General features: G+C 43.8%; 1 protein-coding gene across 1 annotated transcript in view; it reads left to right on the top strand.

The window, feature by feature from the left end:
* The window catches only part of VSTM4 (V-set and transmembrane domain containing 4), a 118,498-nt gene that overhangs the window by 52,566 nt on the left and 47,075 nt on the right, over positions 1 to 18,857 (top strand). Inside the window, exon 3 of the mRNA XM_078640974.1 lies at positions 18,052 to 18,120. Within this exon, the coding sequence (XP_078497100.1) occupies positions 18,052 to 18,120 (69 nt within the window). The remainder of the gene's footprint in view (positions 1 to 18,051; positions 18,121 to 18,857) is intronic.

Genomic DNA, 18,857 nt, shown 5'->3' with positions numbered 1-18,857 from the left:
TGTTGCATATTTGGGTTAGGTTGAGGGCATCGAGGAAGTTTTTAAGACTATTTACCACCGCGTCCTTGCAATCATTCCAGTGGAGGTTGAAGTCACCAAGGTATATTTGGGTGTGCTGCCGTCCGGAATTGGTTGTGATCATATCCATGATTTGTTGGGAAAAGGTGAAGTTGTCCCTGGGTGGGTGGTAGATGCTGTGAAGAGAGCATATCGGTTTGCCCTCACTGATAATGTCAAGGCAGATGTATTCCCAGGTTGTTGGGGATGGTAGGGAGGTAGAATTGGCTTTCTGCACAGAGAGATTATTCCTGTAGATGCATGCGATTCCACCACCTAATTTGCCTACTCTGTCTAGCCTGATAATGTGGTAGTTGGGAGGAACCAGAATGTCCATTATAGGTGTCGAAGATTCAGTTAGCCAGGTTTCGGTCAAGATGATTAGGTCAAGGTCCGTTGATAAGAGGAGATCAGCAATAGCGGCAGAGTGTTTCGAGGCCGATCTACAGTTGAGGAGAGTGCATTTGAGACGAGGTGTGTTGAGAGTGGTAGACGGTTCTAGAGAGAGAGGGACTTTTCTAAGGTTATTGGGGATGGAGAATCTGCTGTTTAGTGTGGGGGGTCTAAGGGGATTTGAGTGTATCGTGGGAATGTTGAGGTGTGGGGTCGTTGTGTTATTTTGGGGGGCTGGGTCATAGGAGCGGAGAAGGGTGAGTGTGTCGCGGTCAGAAGTAGAGTTGTGGGTGCGACGAGGGCGATTGCTAGCTGGGAGTGAGGTCAGGTTGGGGGAGAGTTGAGTGAGAGAGTTAGTCGGAAGGGTGGGGGACCCGTTGGGCGAGGAGGTGTAGTTGTGTGAGGGGTTGTAGGGACGACGAGGGGGACGAGGGGACCCGTTGGGCGGGGAGGTGTAGTTGTGTGAGGGGTTGTAGGGATGACGAGGGGGACGAGGGCAATTGCTGCGCCTATGGGCAGTAATTGACGCCCGGTTTGGGGCGTGTTGAGTGAGGGAGTCAGCTGGAGGGGTAGGGGACAAGTTGAGAGGGGAGGTGGGTGCAGGGTGTATGGGGTGGGTGGCGAGTAGTTCCTTGATGTTGTGTATGTCTTCTTTAATCTGAGTAAGGGTGGCCATGATGATGTCCATCGTGGGGTAGGTGGTGGAGGTGGGAGCGGCAGTCACAGGTGAATGGCTGACCAGGGAATTCGTGTGTAGGTGGGTGCGTGGGCTGGTGTTCAAGAAGGTATGCGTTGTGTTGGTGTACGGGGAGGTGTTAGGGAGGAGAGATGTTTTGGGCGGGAGGGGTGTGGATGAGGTAGGGAGGAGGTTGGTGGTATGAGTGAGGGCATTGGTGGTAGGCGGGGGGGTCAGGGTGTAGGCTGGGAGACTGATAGTCGTGGTGGGGGAACAGGAAGGGTAATGGGGGCTGAGAGTAGGAGGGGAAATGGGATAGGGGATGGTCCTGTTGTGGGGAGGGGGAGTTGAATTAAGAGAGGAGGTATGTTCTGCGTGGTTAGTTAGTGGGTAATGGGGACTGAGAATGGGGGGGATGAAGGGGGGGATTTGTCGCAGTGCGTGTTGTTCTGATGCTGGACTATGTTAGGTGTGTTGTGTGTGAGAGCTGTGCTGTTAGGGGTGGGCGGAGTGATGATGCCCGCTGTAGGTGTGAGAGGAGTGTTGATGGTATGTGTGGAGGTCTGGGTGCTGTTAAAAGGGGTGGGGGTGTGAGTGGTGTAAGAGGGGGAGCGATCTGTGTCTGTGTTTGAGGCGTGTGTTACAGCTGCATGGTGCTGAACTGGGCTAGAGGTGTTGTGGGTGGGGGTCTGGGTGTTGTTAAAAGGGGTGGGGGTGTGAGTGGTGTAAGAGGGGGAGCGATCTGTGTCTGTGTTTAATTTAATTTAATTTAATTTAATTGTGGGTTTATATAGCGCTAGGAATCGACTCCCGGAGGAGTATCTCCACGCTTCGACCGCTGGGGAACCCGTCCTGGCTCACCCTGAGAGATGGTCCCAGAAGGGTATCTCTAAGGTGCAACCAAGCATCCCCGGCGATCTGGGGGGGCCGTTGTGAAGATGAGGCAAGCTGATGCCCAGAGTTGCCGCGTGTGGTCTCTGACTAGAGTAGGCACCGAGGCGAGAATTATCGAGTCCGCTGACGCTGGTCCACAACCCTGCCGCGTCGGGAATCGAACCCTGGTCCCGGGCCGTTCTCTGCTTACGGGTCTGCCGCCTCTAACCAGTGAGCCACACTTCTCCAGGCGTGTGTTACAGCTGCATGGTGCTGAACTGGGCTAGAGGGGTTGTGGGTGGAAGATGGGCGATCAGGGGTGGTAGGTGTGTCCCTGATTGAGGAGTATGTGGCTGTGAGGTCATGGTTGGTGGGACTGGAGGGGATATGGGTGTTGGACCGCGAGTGGGAGAGGTGCTTTTTGAAGGTGGGGAACAAGTTGTCTAGCAGTTCCAGGTTCCTGTCTGTGGATTGAGCTAGGACAATCCCGTTATTGTAAATGGTGATGGTGGCTCTGCCTGGAAAGAGTTGGGATGGTGTGATGGAGAGAGTTAGGCTGTGAGCGGATTTCCTGGTGGAGGAGACGGTGAGTAGGGTGAGGAACACTTTTCTCCATTGAGCTCTGCGTGTGGTATGGAATATGATATCAGTGTTCTGGGATCCAGTGACCGGTGAGAAGTAGGTGTCAGCAAAGGGTGTTTCAGGGTGTGACCTAAGGAAGTTGTGTTTAAAGCGTTTAGCGGCTTTTTTGGTGAGTGACGGTGGGTAGTTGATTTTATATGTGTGATTGCCGATCGGATCCATGTTGCGATGATGGTTTAGGAGGGAATGGGGGAGTGCAGTGTAGTGGTACACATGTGCAGGAGAAACAAATACATACAGTAGGTTACGCAGTGCAAGAGTAGTACTAGTGATCAATCAGCATAGCCCCAATGTAAGAGTGTGCAGAGAGACATATACATACAGTAGGTTATAGAGTACAAAAGTGGCACTAGTGATCAATCAGCATAACCAGGATATACGAGTGTGCAGTATAGCAAATACATACGTTATTACAGTATAGCAAATACATATGATATTACAAAGTAAAGCAAATATATACGGCATTGCAAAGTACAGAAGTGAAGTAAAATACTGGGAAAGGGTACAGATGCAAATATCAAGTTACACGGATCAAAAGTGACCCTAAGGGGCAGAAGTGACACTAGTGATCACCCAGAGATATATGGATCAAGAGTGACCCTAGGGGGCAGGGGTGAAACTCGTGTGCAACCAAGGATATATGGGATAGTAGTCGGTGCCTTAGAGAGAAGAGTGAAAATGGATGCAGGTTGTATAACTGTGCAATAGTGCAGGATATGACATGTAAGATGTCAAGATAGGAATAGAAGTAGGTTACATTAGGTGTATATTAAGTATGAGGTAGCAGTCTGTAGGAATAGGAGTAGGGTACGTTAGGTGTATATTAAGTATGAGGTAGCAGTCTGTGCCTAACAGGAGAGAAGGTAGGAAAGGGGAGTAGGTTACGGAAATGAGCAGAGTAGTGCAGAATACAAGTGCAGGTCTAATACTGATAGAGTATAGAGATAGGATCCAGATACAGCAAATTGCGTGAGTCAAAACTCAGGAGTCGAAAATGACATTGGTTGTCAAACCAAAAAATATGAGGTAGCAATCTGTGCATTTACAAATGTTCAAAATACCGTTATAGGTATAATACTGCAATGATATGCAAACACTCTTTCATATATAAAGTAGCAATCTGTACATTACAAATGTTCAAAATAAAGCTAGGAGTGTAATACTGCTATGATGGCAAAACACTCTTTCACATATGAGGTAGCAATCTGTGTATTACAAAAGTTCAAAATAAAGCTAGGAGTGTAATACTGCAATAATAGGCAGACATTCTTTCCAATAGAGACTAGTCTAAAATGGCCGCCAAATAGATCAGATCGAGACAGTAGTCCTCTGTTTGTTGCTGTGCCGGCAGGGGAGATAGAGATATTAGTCCTCTGTCTGCTGCTATTACTTTAAGCACAGGGGAAGAGATTACACTTTCTGTTTAAGCAAGCAGAGCTCAAGGCTAGCTGGGAGGAATTCTTATCTCTGTGTGGGGGAGTTAAGCTGAGGGGCCACGTGGACAACAGAGGTAGGGGGGGATTTATTGCTACAGTTTTATGGCCCCAGCCATTTTGAACAAAGGAGTTAGATTTTTTAAAAGAGAGCAGGCGGGTGGGAGAAGTAAATACCTTAAGTTTATGTGTGCCTGTAAATATTGCCAGTAGAGTTTTACAGAAGCACTGCTTTAGTCCATGATTGGCTCAGTCCTTCCGCTTCGTAGAAGTATGTGGCTGTATGTACTGTATGTCCTTGATCTCAAATCGGGGCTCCCAGCCTGTATTATCCTGAAAAGCGGCTCAGCCGTTTGCCAGGTATCCACCGGTGTCGAAGGGGGCAGGCTTCGGTCTTCTGTCGCCCCTACAGCTCCTGCTAGACTCCGGGATCACTTCACTCGCTTGCTCCTGTTAAAAAGATATTTTTGAAGTTGAGCTGTGCTTAGCTCTCATGGGTTTGCTTCGAGAGATGGTGACACCACTGTGTTTGCCAGCAATCAGCGTCCCTCTCAGCCCTCCAGTCCGCTAGTATTCCTCAGCTGCGGGATGGGCGGGAGAGGGGGGGGTTGCGTTGCCGTGTCCCGGTGCTGATTTCAGTGCCCTTTGCTGCCGTCGGGAGGTGGTCCCTGCTTCAGGTCGTGAGTGAGTGGGGAAGGGGTCCGATGTTCCTCCCGCCTTGGTCCTGGTGCCAGCTGTCCGCTAGGATTCCTCTAGACCGGGGCTCTAGTGCCTCCGTCGCGCTCGTCGTTCTCCACGCAGGCTCTCTCAGCAGGAGGGTCTGCCCCGTCGTCCCACTCCGCACCACTGTGCTGAGGCACCTCCTTAACCACCACAGACTGCCCGCCTCGCCTACAACACCTCCACAGTGCCCGTCAGTGGCTGGCGTCCCGGCAGACTGTCCCGACAGTCCTCAAACCGTCAGCAGGGGGAAAACCGGAGCGGATGAGATGACTGATCCTGTGCCGCCAGTGATCGGCGATCGCAGCAGACAGCCCCGGCAGCCACGGCCGCGCCGGGGCACCAGACAGTAATGCCTCTCCGATGCCCACAGCCTCCCGGTCCCCAGCCGCCACCAGCCTCCAGCAGCAACCGCAGCATTCACTGTGGCACTCCCCCGCTATCTCGTGCTCTGCCGATGCTCCGATGTTAGTCGAAAGGGTCCCAGCCGCCAGTGATACAGGTAGGTGTCTTTTTCGATGTTGCTGTCCAATCCAGTTACTCGTTAAAAATCCAGTTACTCGTAATTATTTTTCCCGCAGGAAGATGAGTGCTATCCGGGATAAATCCCAACGAGGGATCCCGAGCACTAGGAGCTCCGGATGAGAGCTCCTACCGGGCGGCCATCTTTATAAAAAAAATGCAAATGCTTTGTGTGGCATGGCTTCAAAAATCTGTCTTAAGGTGTGCTCACTCTTGCACCACGCAACATGGTGCTCTTGCACCATGTTGCGTGGTGCAAGAGCGATGCAAACAGCCTCATAAATAGCCCCTTTGTTTATATTTCTTAAAAGTAGCAGATGTACTATATAATCAACTGGGAATTGTTACTGCATCTACACCAAAAGATCAGTGTATCTACTGAAGGTTTTTCAAGAGAACACATGAGAGGGTCCCTGAGTATCTAAATAAAGGGAGAGGAAGGCAGGGAAGCAACTGAAAGCAAAAAACATTGAACTTCCCCCAATAAATTATTTAACTAATGGTGATACATCCTACATGAAACATAACATCATTATCCCATGATGTTGGCAGGCACTCTTAAGGATGGCTCTTTTAGTCTGGGGATGTAATTGTGGTGAGGGGGCTGCATGGCATTAGAGGGCACCCCTCCAGGCAGATGCAGCCTCCAGGCCAAGATCTGACAGGTGCTTGATGTGCAGCGGGATAGGACAGGGTTGTGCTTCTTTGGGCAGTCGTGGCCTCCGCGCCAGGTTCACTTGAGGGTTGTGCTTCTTACACCAGTTATGGTCTTCAGGCTGTGATCAGTACCTGCTTTGGGGTGGCATTACCTCCTCCTTGGCATTCCTTAGGGGTTTAGGACGCAGTAGCACCAAGCTGTTGGGCAATGCATGGGTGCCGGATAGCACAGATGACTGCTTGGCGTGTTTTCTGTATGTGATCAAGTGCACCCAGTGCAGTGGCCACATTGGGAGACCTGAAGATCCCTCACAGCACGAATCAACTTAGTCTTTGCTCCCAAAGTCAGTCAACAACTTTTGGCAGATCCTCACGCCAGAAACAATGCCGGCCTCTCCTCACTGAGAATCTATGACATAATATCGACAGACAGAATATCTACATACAAAAATATCGACACAAACATATCGAAATCAAAAATATCGGAGTCATATCTTCATAAAGGTAAGTACAAAAATATCGAAAAATTAATATCGTAGTACAAAAATATCGAAATTAAAAATATCGTTTTTTAAATGTATTAATAATAATGTAAAAATAATTGTAAAATACATATAATTTTACAAATATTAAATAAAAACATTAAAACATAATTAAAAAATTAAAACTAATACATATACATTTAAAATAAATTAAAAACTCTACATATAAATTAACACAAAAACTATTAAAACGCATGTATTTACAACGCATGTTTTTACAACGCAGGTACCTTTACAACGCATACCATTACAACGTAAGTATTGGTAAGTATATATTACCTATTTTAATTAAAAAAAATTGAAAATAATATAATTTAATTTAATATAATTTAATGTAATTTTTTATTTAATTTTATGTAATTGATTTAATTTAAATTTAATTTTATTTGATTTTAACCTGTACCGCTGTACCCCAAAAACCTAAAACTGACCCTGAACCCTAAAAATACCCCTGTACCCCAAGAACCCAAAACTGACCCTGAACCCTAAAAATACCCCTTTACCCAAAAACCCAAAACTGACCCTGAACCCTAAAAATACCCTTTTACCCAAAAACCCAAAACTGACCCTGAACCCTAAAAATACCCCTTTACCCAAAAACCCAAAACTCACCCTGAACCCTAAAAATACCCCTTAACCCAAAACTGACCCTGAACCCTAAAAATGTCCCTTTACCCAAAAACTGAAAACTGACCCTGAACCCTAAAAAAACCCATTTACCCAAAAACCCAAAACTGACCCTGAACCCTAAAAATACCCCTTTTCCCAAAAACTGAAAACTGACCCTGAACCCTAAAAATACCAAAAACCCAAAACTGACCCTGAACCCTAAAAATACCCCTTTACCCAAAAACTGAAAACTGAGCCTGAACCCTAAAAATACCCCTTTACCCAAAAACTGAAAACTGAGCCAGAACCCTAAAAATACCCCTTTACCCAAAAACTGAAAACTGACCCTGAACCCTAAAAATACCTCTTTACCCAAAAACTGAAAACTGACCCTGAACACTAAAAATACCCCTTTACCCAAAAACTGAAAACTGACCCTGAACCCTAAAAATACCCCTTTACCCAAAAACTGAAAACTGACCCTGAACCCTAAAAATACCCCTTTACCCAAAAACTGAAAACTGACCCTGAACCCTAAAAATACCCCTTTACCCAAAAACAGAAAACTGACCCTCAACCCCAAAAATACCCCTTTACCCAAGAACTGAAAACTGACCCTGAACCCTAAAAATACTCCTTTACCCAAAATTAATTAACATTATTTAATTACCAATTAATTATTAATTAACAATAACAATAAAGTAAATATATTAGCACATTAGCTATAAGTAATTTCATTTACTAATTAATATTAATTTTACCCAAATAATTAATTAACAATAACAAAAATTTATATATATTAAAAAATTACTCTAATTAATGTAATTAACTAATTAATATTAATTAATTACCAATTAATTATTAATTAAAAATATGTACAAAATTATATTAATTAATTAACTAATTCATATTAATTAATCACCAATTAATTATTAATTAAAAAGATGTACAACATTTTATTAATTAATTAACTAATTAATATTAATTAATTACCAATTAATTATTAATAAAAAATATTTACAGACATATATTAATTAATTAATTATTATTAAATTACTTCCCACCCTATTCCCCTATAAACCCACAACCCGCTCTGATACTAAAACGCAAAATGTAAACAAATTTACAAATTTTCAAACATACATTACAAAACATGTTTAACAAACATATAAACAACATATTAAAATACATAACACTAAACAAAATTTCGATATTAGTAAAATTCGATATTAGTAAGATACATACCTTAAAAAAACGATATTCTGTCTGTCGATATTTTGGACATCGATATTCTTTACTATCGAAATTAAAACTTTGATATTATTGTATATCGATATTTTAATTTCGATATTTTGTCTCACTACCCCTCACTGAGAGTCTCTCCTGCAGGTTCAGGCAATCTCCTTCACTTTCTGGACGAGCAGGCAGGCAGGCAGGCAGGCTTCCATGTGCTAGAAAAACCTTTAGCTTCACGTATAAACAAAAGTATGTGACATTCTGTAAAGTAGTCTGTTATGAGGTTCACAATAATCCACTATGTATGTCGACCTCAGCTAAGCCAAAGGGAGGATCCTTTTCAGGATGCAAGGACCATCACCCACCAAGATGGCATGTTTCATCATCGGGTTGTGCTATACGCTGTTCTAACACCTTACCTAACATAGCACCTTCATGAATGCAACTCAACATATGTTGGTACATAGTTAGCCATCACTATGATGCATAAACAATCTAATCCCTGGACATGTCTGTCACAAGCACTGGTGTACTATATTAATACTAGATAATGCCATATAGGTGCATTTAGCATAATATAACATAACTTAACATACTTTACGAGGAATGTAAAGTACTTCATCATGGACTATATCAGCAGCAATTCAGGCTGTCGGTTACTACCACATGGTGACAGAGACATAACATTTTAACTTCTCAGCTCTGCTGCTGGTTGTGAGGTTTGTTGAGGAGTTCCATTCACACTTGGTTTCAATCAATCCAAACCCCTGGTGTTCCCTATGCTGTGGGAAAGTAAATATTTTGATGACTGATAATTAGATCCAGATTTATCTCAGTGGATAACTGAATATTTTCCAATGGTGTCCTTTTGTAACCTTAAAGATGTGCCCTGCTATTGGTTTGCTTATATCATCGCAGTGGTTTTGTAAGAAAAAGCCGCAACAGTAATAAAAATAACAGCCACCACCTGTCAAGAAGTGGTCTCTTCTTCCTCTGTTTATTATTACTATGCTGGAAGACATTTTATTATTCATGTAAGATAGAAGTCTTAGTTTCTCGAGTTAACGAAGGATTTATTCTCTACAGTTGTAAGGATCAGCACTCTGCATCTCCCTGTGATCGCTTCAGACACTCAGTGCAGCTGACAGTCTGGAACCCCAATAGAGAGACACCCTTGCAATAGAATCCCCCAGCTGCATTCCAACAATTAAAGAGATATATAAAACAGAGTTAATCTCAAACTTATAACACACCCGTTTTCCATTAACATGGCAAAACACAATGGAACTACATATATTTAGGAAATTACCACAACAGATGAAAATGAATCAAACACACACATTTGTACTCACACACATGGGTAACACAGAAATACCAAGACAGACAGGAAATGAACAAGAAAATAAAAGTCTAAATACGAAGAGGCAATAAAAAAAGAACTTCATTAAAAAGTTAAATGCCTCTTGAACGAATGAAAGCATTAGATACCTGAAACGTCTCATGAAAGGATATTGTAACTGCCCCCATCTTCTACAACCTCACTCTCTGCACCCCTTAGTTGCAAATCAGGGTCTTCTCTGTCAGATTGCTGCAGGCCACAACCTCCATCACCACCATCCAAATAGTGTCACCACAAGATGTGAGCGTCCCAGATGTCCCAGGTCGCACCCCACCGCTTGCCGAGGCATCAGAATTCCTTCAAGACACCCATCACCTGACCTTGACCCCAACAAAGGTGAGCCATCGCCGCCCAGACCTAAGGAAGAATTCAACTGGTCATAAAGATCCCACTCTAGTCCACCAAGCACCTTGGCCACATTCCTTTTATTCCACCATTTCCCTTTTTCCACTCTGACTGAATGCTTGGAAACCTGAATGACCGTTGTCTTGGGGTAAAAATTTGAAACTGATTTTTGGGTACCAACGGGTCTCGTAATTCTGACCTGCTCTCCCACACATAAATCTACCATTTACACCCTTTTTAGGTTAGCATACCTGTTCCTGCTTCTCTCTTGAGTTATCTCGACCATGACTTTTATCTAATCAACTCCAGGAATACTTTTGTCAATCTTGATTTTTTTGAGGAGCTGTCACAGCAGCAATTCATTTGTGGAATGTCGCCCGCGCAACATTACAAAAGGTTTCCTTGATCATGTAGTTCACCCTCTCAACCATGCCATTCCCTTGCGGGATACACAGGACAGTGGTAAGATGCCTGACACTCAACTTCTTCAAAAAAACATCCATCTGATGAGAAACAAACAGGACTCCATTGACTGTTACAGAGAATCATGGAACCCCTTCACTGTGAAATAATTCCCTAAGAAAGACAATGACTTTATGTATGTTGTGCTCTCTCATGAACCTATAAGAAATCCACTTGTGACAGTCAACTATTATCAAGATAAACATCTCACCCTCATTCAATTGACAATTTTGGCTACTAAAGTCTATGCTTAGCTTCTCCCATGGATTCTCAGGATTCTCAACTGGGCAAAGCGATACACTGTGCGTGCGCAAAGATTTGTCCACAGCTACACATTCCCCGCATCTACTCACAAATTCTTCAACTTCTGCATCCATGGCCGGCCACCTATAATACAACCTTAACCTTTGTTTTGTACCCGTGGCTCCCATATGACCACGATGGGCTCACCTAAAAAAACTTCTCTTAACTTACTTGGGGGAACCCAACAATTGCCTCTCAGGATGAGACCGCCTTCAATACTCTGATCATCCTTAACCTTGAAATAAGGTCTCCATTCATTAACAATCTCAGCTTCCCTGGGCCATTCCTGACTTATCACATTCTTAAGCTGATTTTGGCAGTTGTTTTTTTCTACATTACATGCTCAATCCTGGAATGTAATCACATTCCCTGACACAGACACCCCATCCACCATTTTGATCACTCGTTCTTCTTCATCAAATTCTTTCCCCTCCCACGCCGGCCTCGTTGAGCACCTGCAAAGAAAATTAGCTCTGCAATTTCCCCCAGCAATATGCTTCACTATAATGTTAAATTCATTCATCTTAGCTATCAGGCAAACTAACTTTAGACTAGCATTCCCTGAACCTTTGTTGTTGAAGAGGTAGACTAGAGGCGTGTGGTCTGTGACTAATGTGAACTCTCTTCCCCACACGTTGCAAAATGCTGAACGCCCCAGACACAAGCCAATGCTTCCCCCTCTTTTGTGCTGTAGTTCTTCTCTTCTGCAGATAATCACCTGGATGCAAATGCCAATGTGTTTTGTTTCACATTCACCATTTGACTTAATACAGCCCTCATCCACTGGCATCCACAATAACTGTGAAAGGGAACTTATCCCGAAAAGGTTGTAGGGACGGTGCGTTGATAATGAAAGATTTTAAAATGTGAAAAGCATCAATTTGTTCCCGTTTCAACACAAAGTTCACCCAACTTCTTAACAATTTTTTCTATAGTTCTGTTTGTAGTGCATAATTCTTAACAAATCATGAATAATATTCACATAAGCCCAGAATCCACCTTAACTGGTCCTTATCTGTGGGAGAGAGACATTAATTAATAACTCTAGTGAGATCTTCTTAAGGCATAATACCCATAGCAGAAATCTTATGGCCCAAATACTCCACCTCCTCCAACATAAATTTGCAATTCTCTTCCTTCACGGTTATCCATGATCTTCTAATATGCCTAGGACTCTATTAAGCTTTTGTAGATGAGAATTAAATGACATGGAGCAAATCAAGATGCCATCTTGATAAGCCAACACTCCGCTTTCCTCACTCAAAAGGTGGTGTATCAATTTCTGAAATACAGAAGCTGCAGAGGCTAGGCCAAACAGCATGCATAAAAAGTGGAAAGCACAGAAAGGAGTGTTGAACGATGTCAGGAAGCGAGAACTTTCACTGAGTTCAAGCTCATGACACGCAGCTCTTAGATCTAGGGCAGCAAAAATATTCGCTCCCCCTAACTGTGCCAACATTTATTGAATTTTTGGCAAAGGAAAGCAACCAACTTGAATGTGCTTGTTTAAAGATCTGAGATTAATGCACAGTCTGAGATTGCCTGTCTTTTTTAGAGCTACAACTATTGGCAAAATCCACTGTGATGAGCCCACAGACTCAATGCACCCTACCTGCAAAATTTATCCAAATGCACCTTCAGCTTACTTCTGTTACTCAGAGGTACATTGGCAACCCTATACATTACAGGAATGGCTTCAACCTTTAAAATAATTTTGTGTTCAAACCCTCTTACCACCCCTAATCTGTCCTCAAAAACAGTCCCGTGTCTGCCCAAAACCTCTGAAAGTGAAAACACTTCATAATCCACCTTTTTTCACCAAGGATATGGGATGAGGAATTTCTGGTCTAAGAACCATCCCAAATGTGCCCTGGTCTCTCCATCCCAAAATGTTATACCCTCTTTTCGCCACATAGACTTTAGTATTGATCACTCTGTCCTTTACTTAATGTTTTATGAAAATAGCCCATCATTTTAAATTCTTGCCCACCAAAAGCTACTGTACAGATATCTGAGGGTAATAACTAAACCTGTATCAGTTCCTGATCATATAGTTTGTGAGATACTTTAGTAATGGGTGATCCGGAATCTACTGTGACTGCCAAGTTCACCATGCCAATTTTGATCTCACATAAAGGATCCCCCTTGCTCTCCGATTTCTCTCCCTCCGACACCATATTAAACAGGTGATAACCTACTAACCGATAACAACAATCTCTTTTTCCTTTCTAATTCTTCCAAATGTTTGATTGATACATATTCATTATAGCGATTTACACAAATAATGTTTTGACTAATCTTGCAAACTCTTGCAAAATGTCCAGTCTTTTTGCACTTCAGACATACTTTGCCCACTGCAGGACAGTTTCTGGAGTGGGCCATGTGACTATTGGAGCTGCGTCTCTAAAGCAAACCCCTGAAGAGTTAGATGAGCTTCTGTCAGTCCTCCTTGATCTCAGACATAGACGTTTCTCTGAGGGCTATGGCATATACATTCTCCATCACCCCTTGCTTAGATTTAGGCAGTTGATGCTGCCATTGATCTTTCAATGCCCCTGGCGATTTCCAACGTTTCATCAAGAGTAGAGTTTCTACAACTTAAATCAGTTTCTGGATTCTGTTATCAAAGCAGTTAACTACTATTGGTATCTCAAGTAGTGGTCAATTGGGCTTAAGAATTCACAAGTGGATGCCAAGACTCTTATGCCCGATTCACAAAGATATAGTTAGACAAAAGTCTAACTTTACGACTTTCGGTATTCGCAAAGGGCATTTACGATTAGTCGTAAAGTTAGACTTTCGTCTCACTTTAACTTTGTGAATCAGGCCCTTAAGTTCTGCTAAAAAGTTATCCATGGAGTCATGTGAAAATAGGTTCAGAGTGAAAAACTTGTGTCTTTCCACGATTACACTTGGGTATTTCTTAAAATCGTGTGTTCTAGTCTCTTCAAAGCCTCTGTAAAAACAACCCATTCAACTGAAGGGGAAGAATTAGCTGTGGTTGGTGCTTAAAAATTCTCTGACCCTCTGTGCTGAAACCGTTATACAGTAGGGCCCTTTTGCTCACAGCATTAAAATTCACTCCATTAGTGGCCAGTAGATAACTCTTGAAAGTTCTATACCATGTTTAACATTTTATTCTTGGAGAACCGGGTTCTGGTAAAAATAAAAAAGGAAGATTGGCGCTTTGCATGTGTCTAATAGGTGGTATTCGCACTTCCAATCAATTCCTCTTAAAATTGCTAACAGTGTTCCTTGAAAATGATAAAAGAGGCTAACTTATCCAGTGGCAGGAGCTTTTGAGCCTACAACCAATCTGCAGGAGGGAAAATGGGCCAATCTCAAGGAGGAACAGAAAAGCCAGTCAGCAGAGAAGGTTAATGAAGAGCAAAGCATTGTCCAGCTTATACAGCAGTCAATCCTTGCCACCAGCGAGTTGTGTGTCAAGGCATCTGTTATTCTTACTTTCTTGTTCTCCAGCACCATGTGGAGGAGAGTGTCGAGGAGAAACGTGTAAAAACAAAAATACGCATCCCTGCGGCGATGCGCTCTCTATGCTGCGCTTCTAAGCTTCAGTGTCGCACCAGTCCTTCAGTCGCACATGCGTAGGCCGCATGAAGGGAGGCACATGAGGAGCATTTCTTGCAGCGGCTCACAGGCTTTGCCCTTGCTCTTCTGCACTCATGTGTTGCGCGAGCTCCTGCACACAATGCCTGTACTCGCTGAGTTCTAAAGCTCGAGCACAGCGAGATCAGCACCTTTCCTTAGTGCCTGACTCAACAGCCACCCTATCAATGCGTGGCCGATAAATATAAAAGGCTGATTAATATGCAGCACTTACCCTGAAGTACTGAAATGAAAGCAATCTGCAACCTGCAGGCTGTAGGTAGCACTCAGAAGCAAGTCAGAAGAGTAACTAGAGATGAGATGTGCTGATTCTCCATAAACTTGGTGCCAAAACATGCTGTAGAATTCATGGAACACAGGAGTCTTAGATCCTTGAGTTGACAATCAATTTATTCTCTTCAGTTGTAAGAATCAGTACACTGCATCTCCCTGAGATCACTCCAGACACCCACTGCAACTGACAGTCTGGGACCCTGATAGAGAGTCACCCTGGCAATAAAATCCCCCAACACCATTCCAGCAATTAAAGGGATATTCAAAACAGGGTAAATCTCAAACCCATAACACACTGCCATAGAGAATCCCTCCTCAAGACCTCACACCTCCTGTTGGTAACACAATCCCTGCCACCCCTAGAATAAAAGCGGTAGCAATGCAGCAACCAAAGAAACAACAGACCCAGTACACAACCAGAATAGATGAAAACAGTTCCCTGAGTAATAATGAAAGGCTTTTTATCTACAGCTTCAACATTGTTTTTGTTGCCTCTAAGTGTTGTAAATAACAGGTAACACTCTCACACAATGTAATGGTACTTAATGACCTGACCTCAGACGGATGCAACGCACCACTGTAGGTCAAAGCAGATGTCGGCCACAGTTGTTTCAATCACTTCGCCATCTTGCCTGATACTAGACAATAGCCTGGGCCTGAGGGCTATTAAAAAAATAGACAGAGTAATCTCCAGGTATTGAATACATTTTAATTGTATGAATGACAAAAATAGTATAGTACAATCAGCTACTCAAAATTGAGTGTCGTGGAGGTCCTGGCGCTGCCAATGAGGAGAAGTAGAGAAGAGAGAGTGAGATAGGGAAATATTGGCTAAACAAAAAGGTTTTTAGAGCTTTGCGAAATTCAGATTCAATTCCTATGCTTCTCAGCTGAAAAGGGAGGTGGTTCTAGATTTTGGCAGTACATGCCATAAAAGAAGTCCCACCACGTCTAGCTTTTTTGAAGAGGGGAATTGGTATGAGGTGGGCCTTATTTGAACGTAGATTTCTGCTGAGCTTGTACTCTGAAATGTTATTGTACAGATAACTAGGGCCGGTGTTACTTAAGCCCCTGTGTGCTAGAGTAAGTGCTTTAAAGGGGATCCTTTTAGTGACAGGGAGCTAGCGCAACTTGATGAGAAAGAGTGAAGTGGGGGTGCATTTTCACAGATTAAAAAGAAGGCCAGCTGCCTTATGTTGGACCACCTGTAGTCGCCAGATTAAATATGCAGGAAGAACCTAGATATAACGTATTTGCGTAGTACAGCCGAGAGTGAAAGAATTTACGCGACACAGTGCAGCGAGGCAAGTTGCTGTGCTGCGTTGCGTGAATATGAGGGAGCTGAAGATGCTATATTTACAAAGACATGGCATTTTTCAGCTCTCTCTTAGCACTCGCAGACTTGAGGTTGCCTAGCACCAATGCAGGCCCCGCTGGCCATGCTGCAAAGGTGCCTGTGATACGTGCAGGATTGTTTTTGCACAGGTACTTTCCTGCACAAAAGCAATCCAAAGAGGCATTTTCCTCTTTCTATGTGTGATGCATAATGCTTCTCTCTGCGATAAGCAAACTGATTTCATGCAATTCTAGCTGTAGAAACCTTGGTACATCTGGAATTGCGTGAAATCCTTGAGTCCATGCACAAGAATGCCAATGAACCATCTAAGGAACACCTACAACTATGAAATGTAAAGCAAGGCAGATGCTTTCTTTCCGAAGCCAGACAAGGCCACACAAATAAAGCCTTGCATGGCTTTGTAAATCCCAAATGAACCTTTGTGTTGTCTTGCATCACTTTACGCAAAGCACTGGTAACGGAAAGACTTAGTACATTTGGGTCCATGTGCCTTAAAGGTGGAAATACACTGCAATGTAAACAGTGGCTTTCATCACAAGGATGGTTCACACACACCAAAAGTGCTTTAATTGTGCTTGGTCCTGCCCCTCTGATCAGCTTACCTTGATGCAGAAACTTAGTAGCACTTATAAGTGTATCCTGAGAGGTGTTGAGGTATCTCATCTGATAAATATCGTTAACACAGTGGGCCTGATTACAAGTTTGGTGGTGCGGGAGCAGACCACCACGCCGGCGGCCTACTCCCGCACCGCCAAACCTGTGTGCCCACCACATTCCGAGTTACATCGTGTCAGGCGGGCTTTTTTCGGCAGTCCCATGGTGGTGCCTCTAAAAATGGGCACTGGCACTGCAATGAAAATGCCAAAAAAGTTCCTGCATGGCTTGGACTGTAAAGTCCATGCCGTTTAGGAACTGGGGTGCATGCACGCAGGAAGGCACATTTTGTGCCCCCCTGCATGCATCCCCATGCAAATGGGTAATATTTCAGAACCGCCAGCCTTTTCATGGATGAAAGACCTCCATGACATCGTTGGCGGTCCTGAAACTCATAATATGCTTGGCAGTACCGCAGCAGCACCACCAACATATTACTGAAGCCCTGACTGACGCGCCCCTGCCAGGGAACAGCGATTCCCTGGTGGCTGCTGCAGTGCAATGGCAGTATGACTGCCAAAGTTGGGGTCATCAACTCATCAATCTGTATAATCTAGTCCTGTTTTCAGATTGCCCAAGTATGCAAATAATATCCTCTGAAATTCATTCTGTGTCAGTAGGCCTTATATATTTTCATTGGGGGGATCCTGAAGACCTGACTGGATTTTACTCTTGAGCGGGTCATAGAAACCCAGGCCGATTACATACAATTGGACCCCTGTAGAAGGCTTGGAGGAACCTGGCACGAGTGTGTGTATTCTGGGGAAACCGATGGCAACCAGATGGGGGCAGAAAGTTGCCTCAATCACCCACAATACTCTTCCACCTCACCTGCCAATTTCTTGACCAGCTGGGAGTGCCTTCAATCGGTTGTATGTCATTACAACGCGGGCTTTTACCCCGCATGCCATTACAACGCGGGGATTACAACGAAAGTCGTTACAACGACTTTCGCTGTAGGGCGCTGGATAGTGGAATAGTTTAATTTTCTATTCCAGCTCCAGCCCACGTTGAAAGTAGGGAAGGTGTTGGATAGAAAATTAAACTATTCCCTATCCAACAGCGCCCTCCAGCGAAAGTCGTTGTAACGACTTTTGTTGTAATCCCCGCGTTGTAATGGTAGTGCGGGGTAATCCCCGCGTTGTAATGGCTGTTCTCCCTTCAATCTCTTTATGAAGGTGCAGCTTCACACTTGGTGTGGGTGGGACATGGCTCTAATGGCTTGTCTTTATACAGCAAGGTCTTAATTATGCGTTTTTTTTGTATTTCAGTGATTTCGCACAAACGGGCAGAAGATTCATTTCCAGAGAAGATTTATGAGCCCTGGGAGATTTTCGAAGGTAAGTCTGACTGATGTTTAACTGAAAGACCTGGGTTTTCTCAGTCCGCCTCAGTGCTTCCCATCAGAAATCATTGACAGTAAATTTAAAGGAAAATAGAGAAAACACATGATAGTAAAATACATCTCAATGTTGTCAGTCCCAACTATTGCTTTGGTCTCTCTATTTGGGACACACACATCCTTGCGAGGCATTTCATACTGTGATGCTAACCAGTAGAGGAGCAGAAATAACACAGGCTGGCTGCGAGCTGTAAACTGAAGAAAACTATATACAGAGTACACCAGAGCTCACTAGGAAGCAAGGCCAGACACACTTCCTACAGACAAAAGAGAGGGAATCCTACAGTTACTTATTTCATTTACCAGAGCTAGCAGTCCCAAAATGGATTCACGCCTGCTCACTCCTTCTAGAATTCATTGGCTCCTGGTTCCTGACTCCCTTCCATCTTCTGCACCTTCATGACTTGTGATAAAGGTTTAGGGACTAGGATAAACCAGTGCAACCATTCTACCTTTAGCGTAACAGTAGCCTAGTGCAAGGTCCTCCAGTCTTTCGATCCACATTGGATAGTGCCTCCGTAAAGACCGCTCAATATGAGGATACTCCCTCAGGAGCTCATCCTTTCCCTGGCCCGGCTTGCCCTCCTCCTAAGAAACAACTGACAATCTGCCTGAGATACTTCCAGAAATCGTTTTGACTCTGATACTTCCTTCAGACTATCACTCAATCACACA

This window comes from Lissotriton helveticus, chromosome 5_1, assembly GCF_964261635.1.
Source record: "Lissotriton helveticus chromosome 5_1, aLisHel1.1, whole genome shotgun sequence".
Taxonomy (NCBI): Eukaryota; Metazoa; Chordata; class Amphibia; order Caudata; family Salamandridae; genus Lissotriton; species Lissotriton helveticus.
This window is presented reverse-complemented; position numbering and strand designations above follow the sequence as displayed.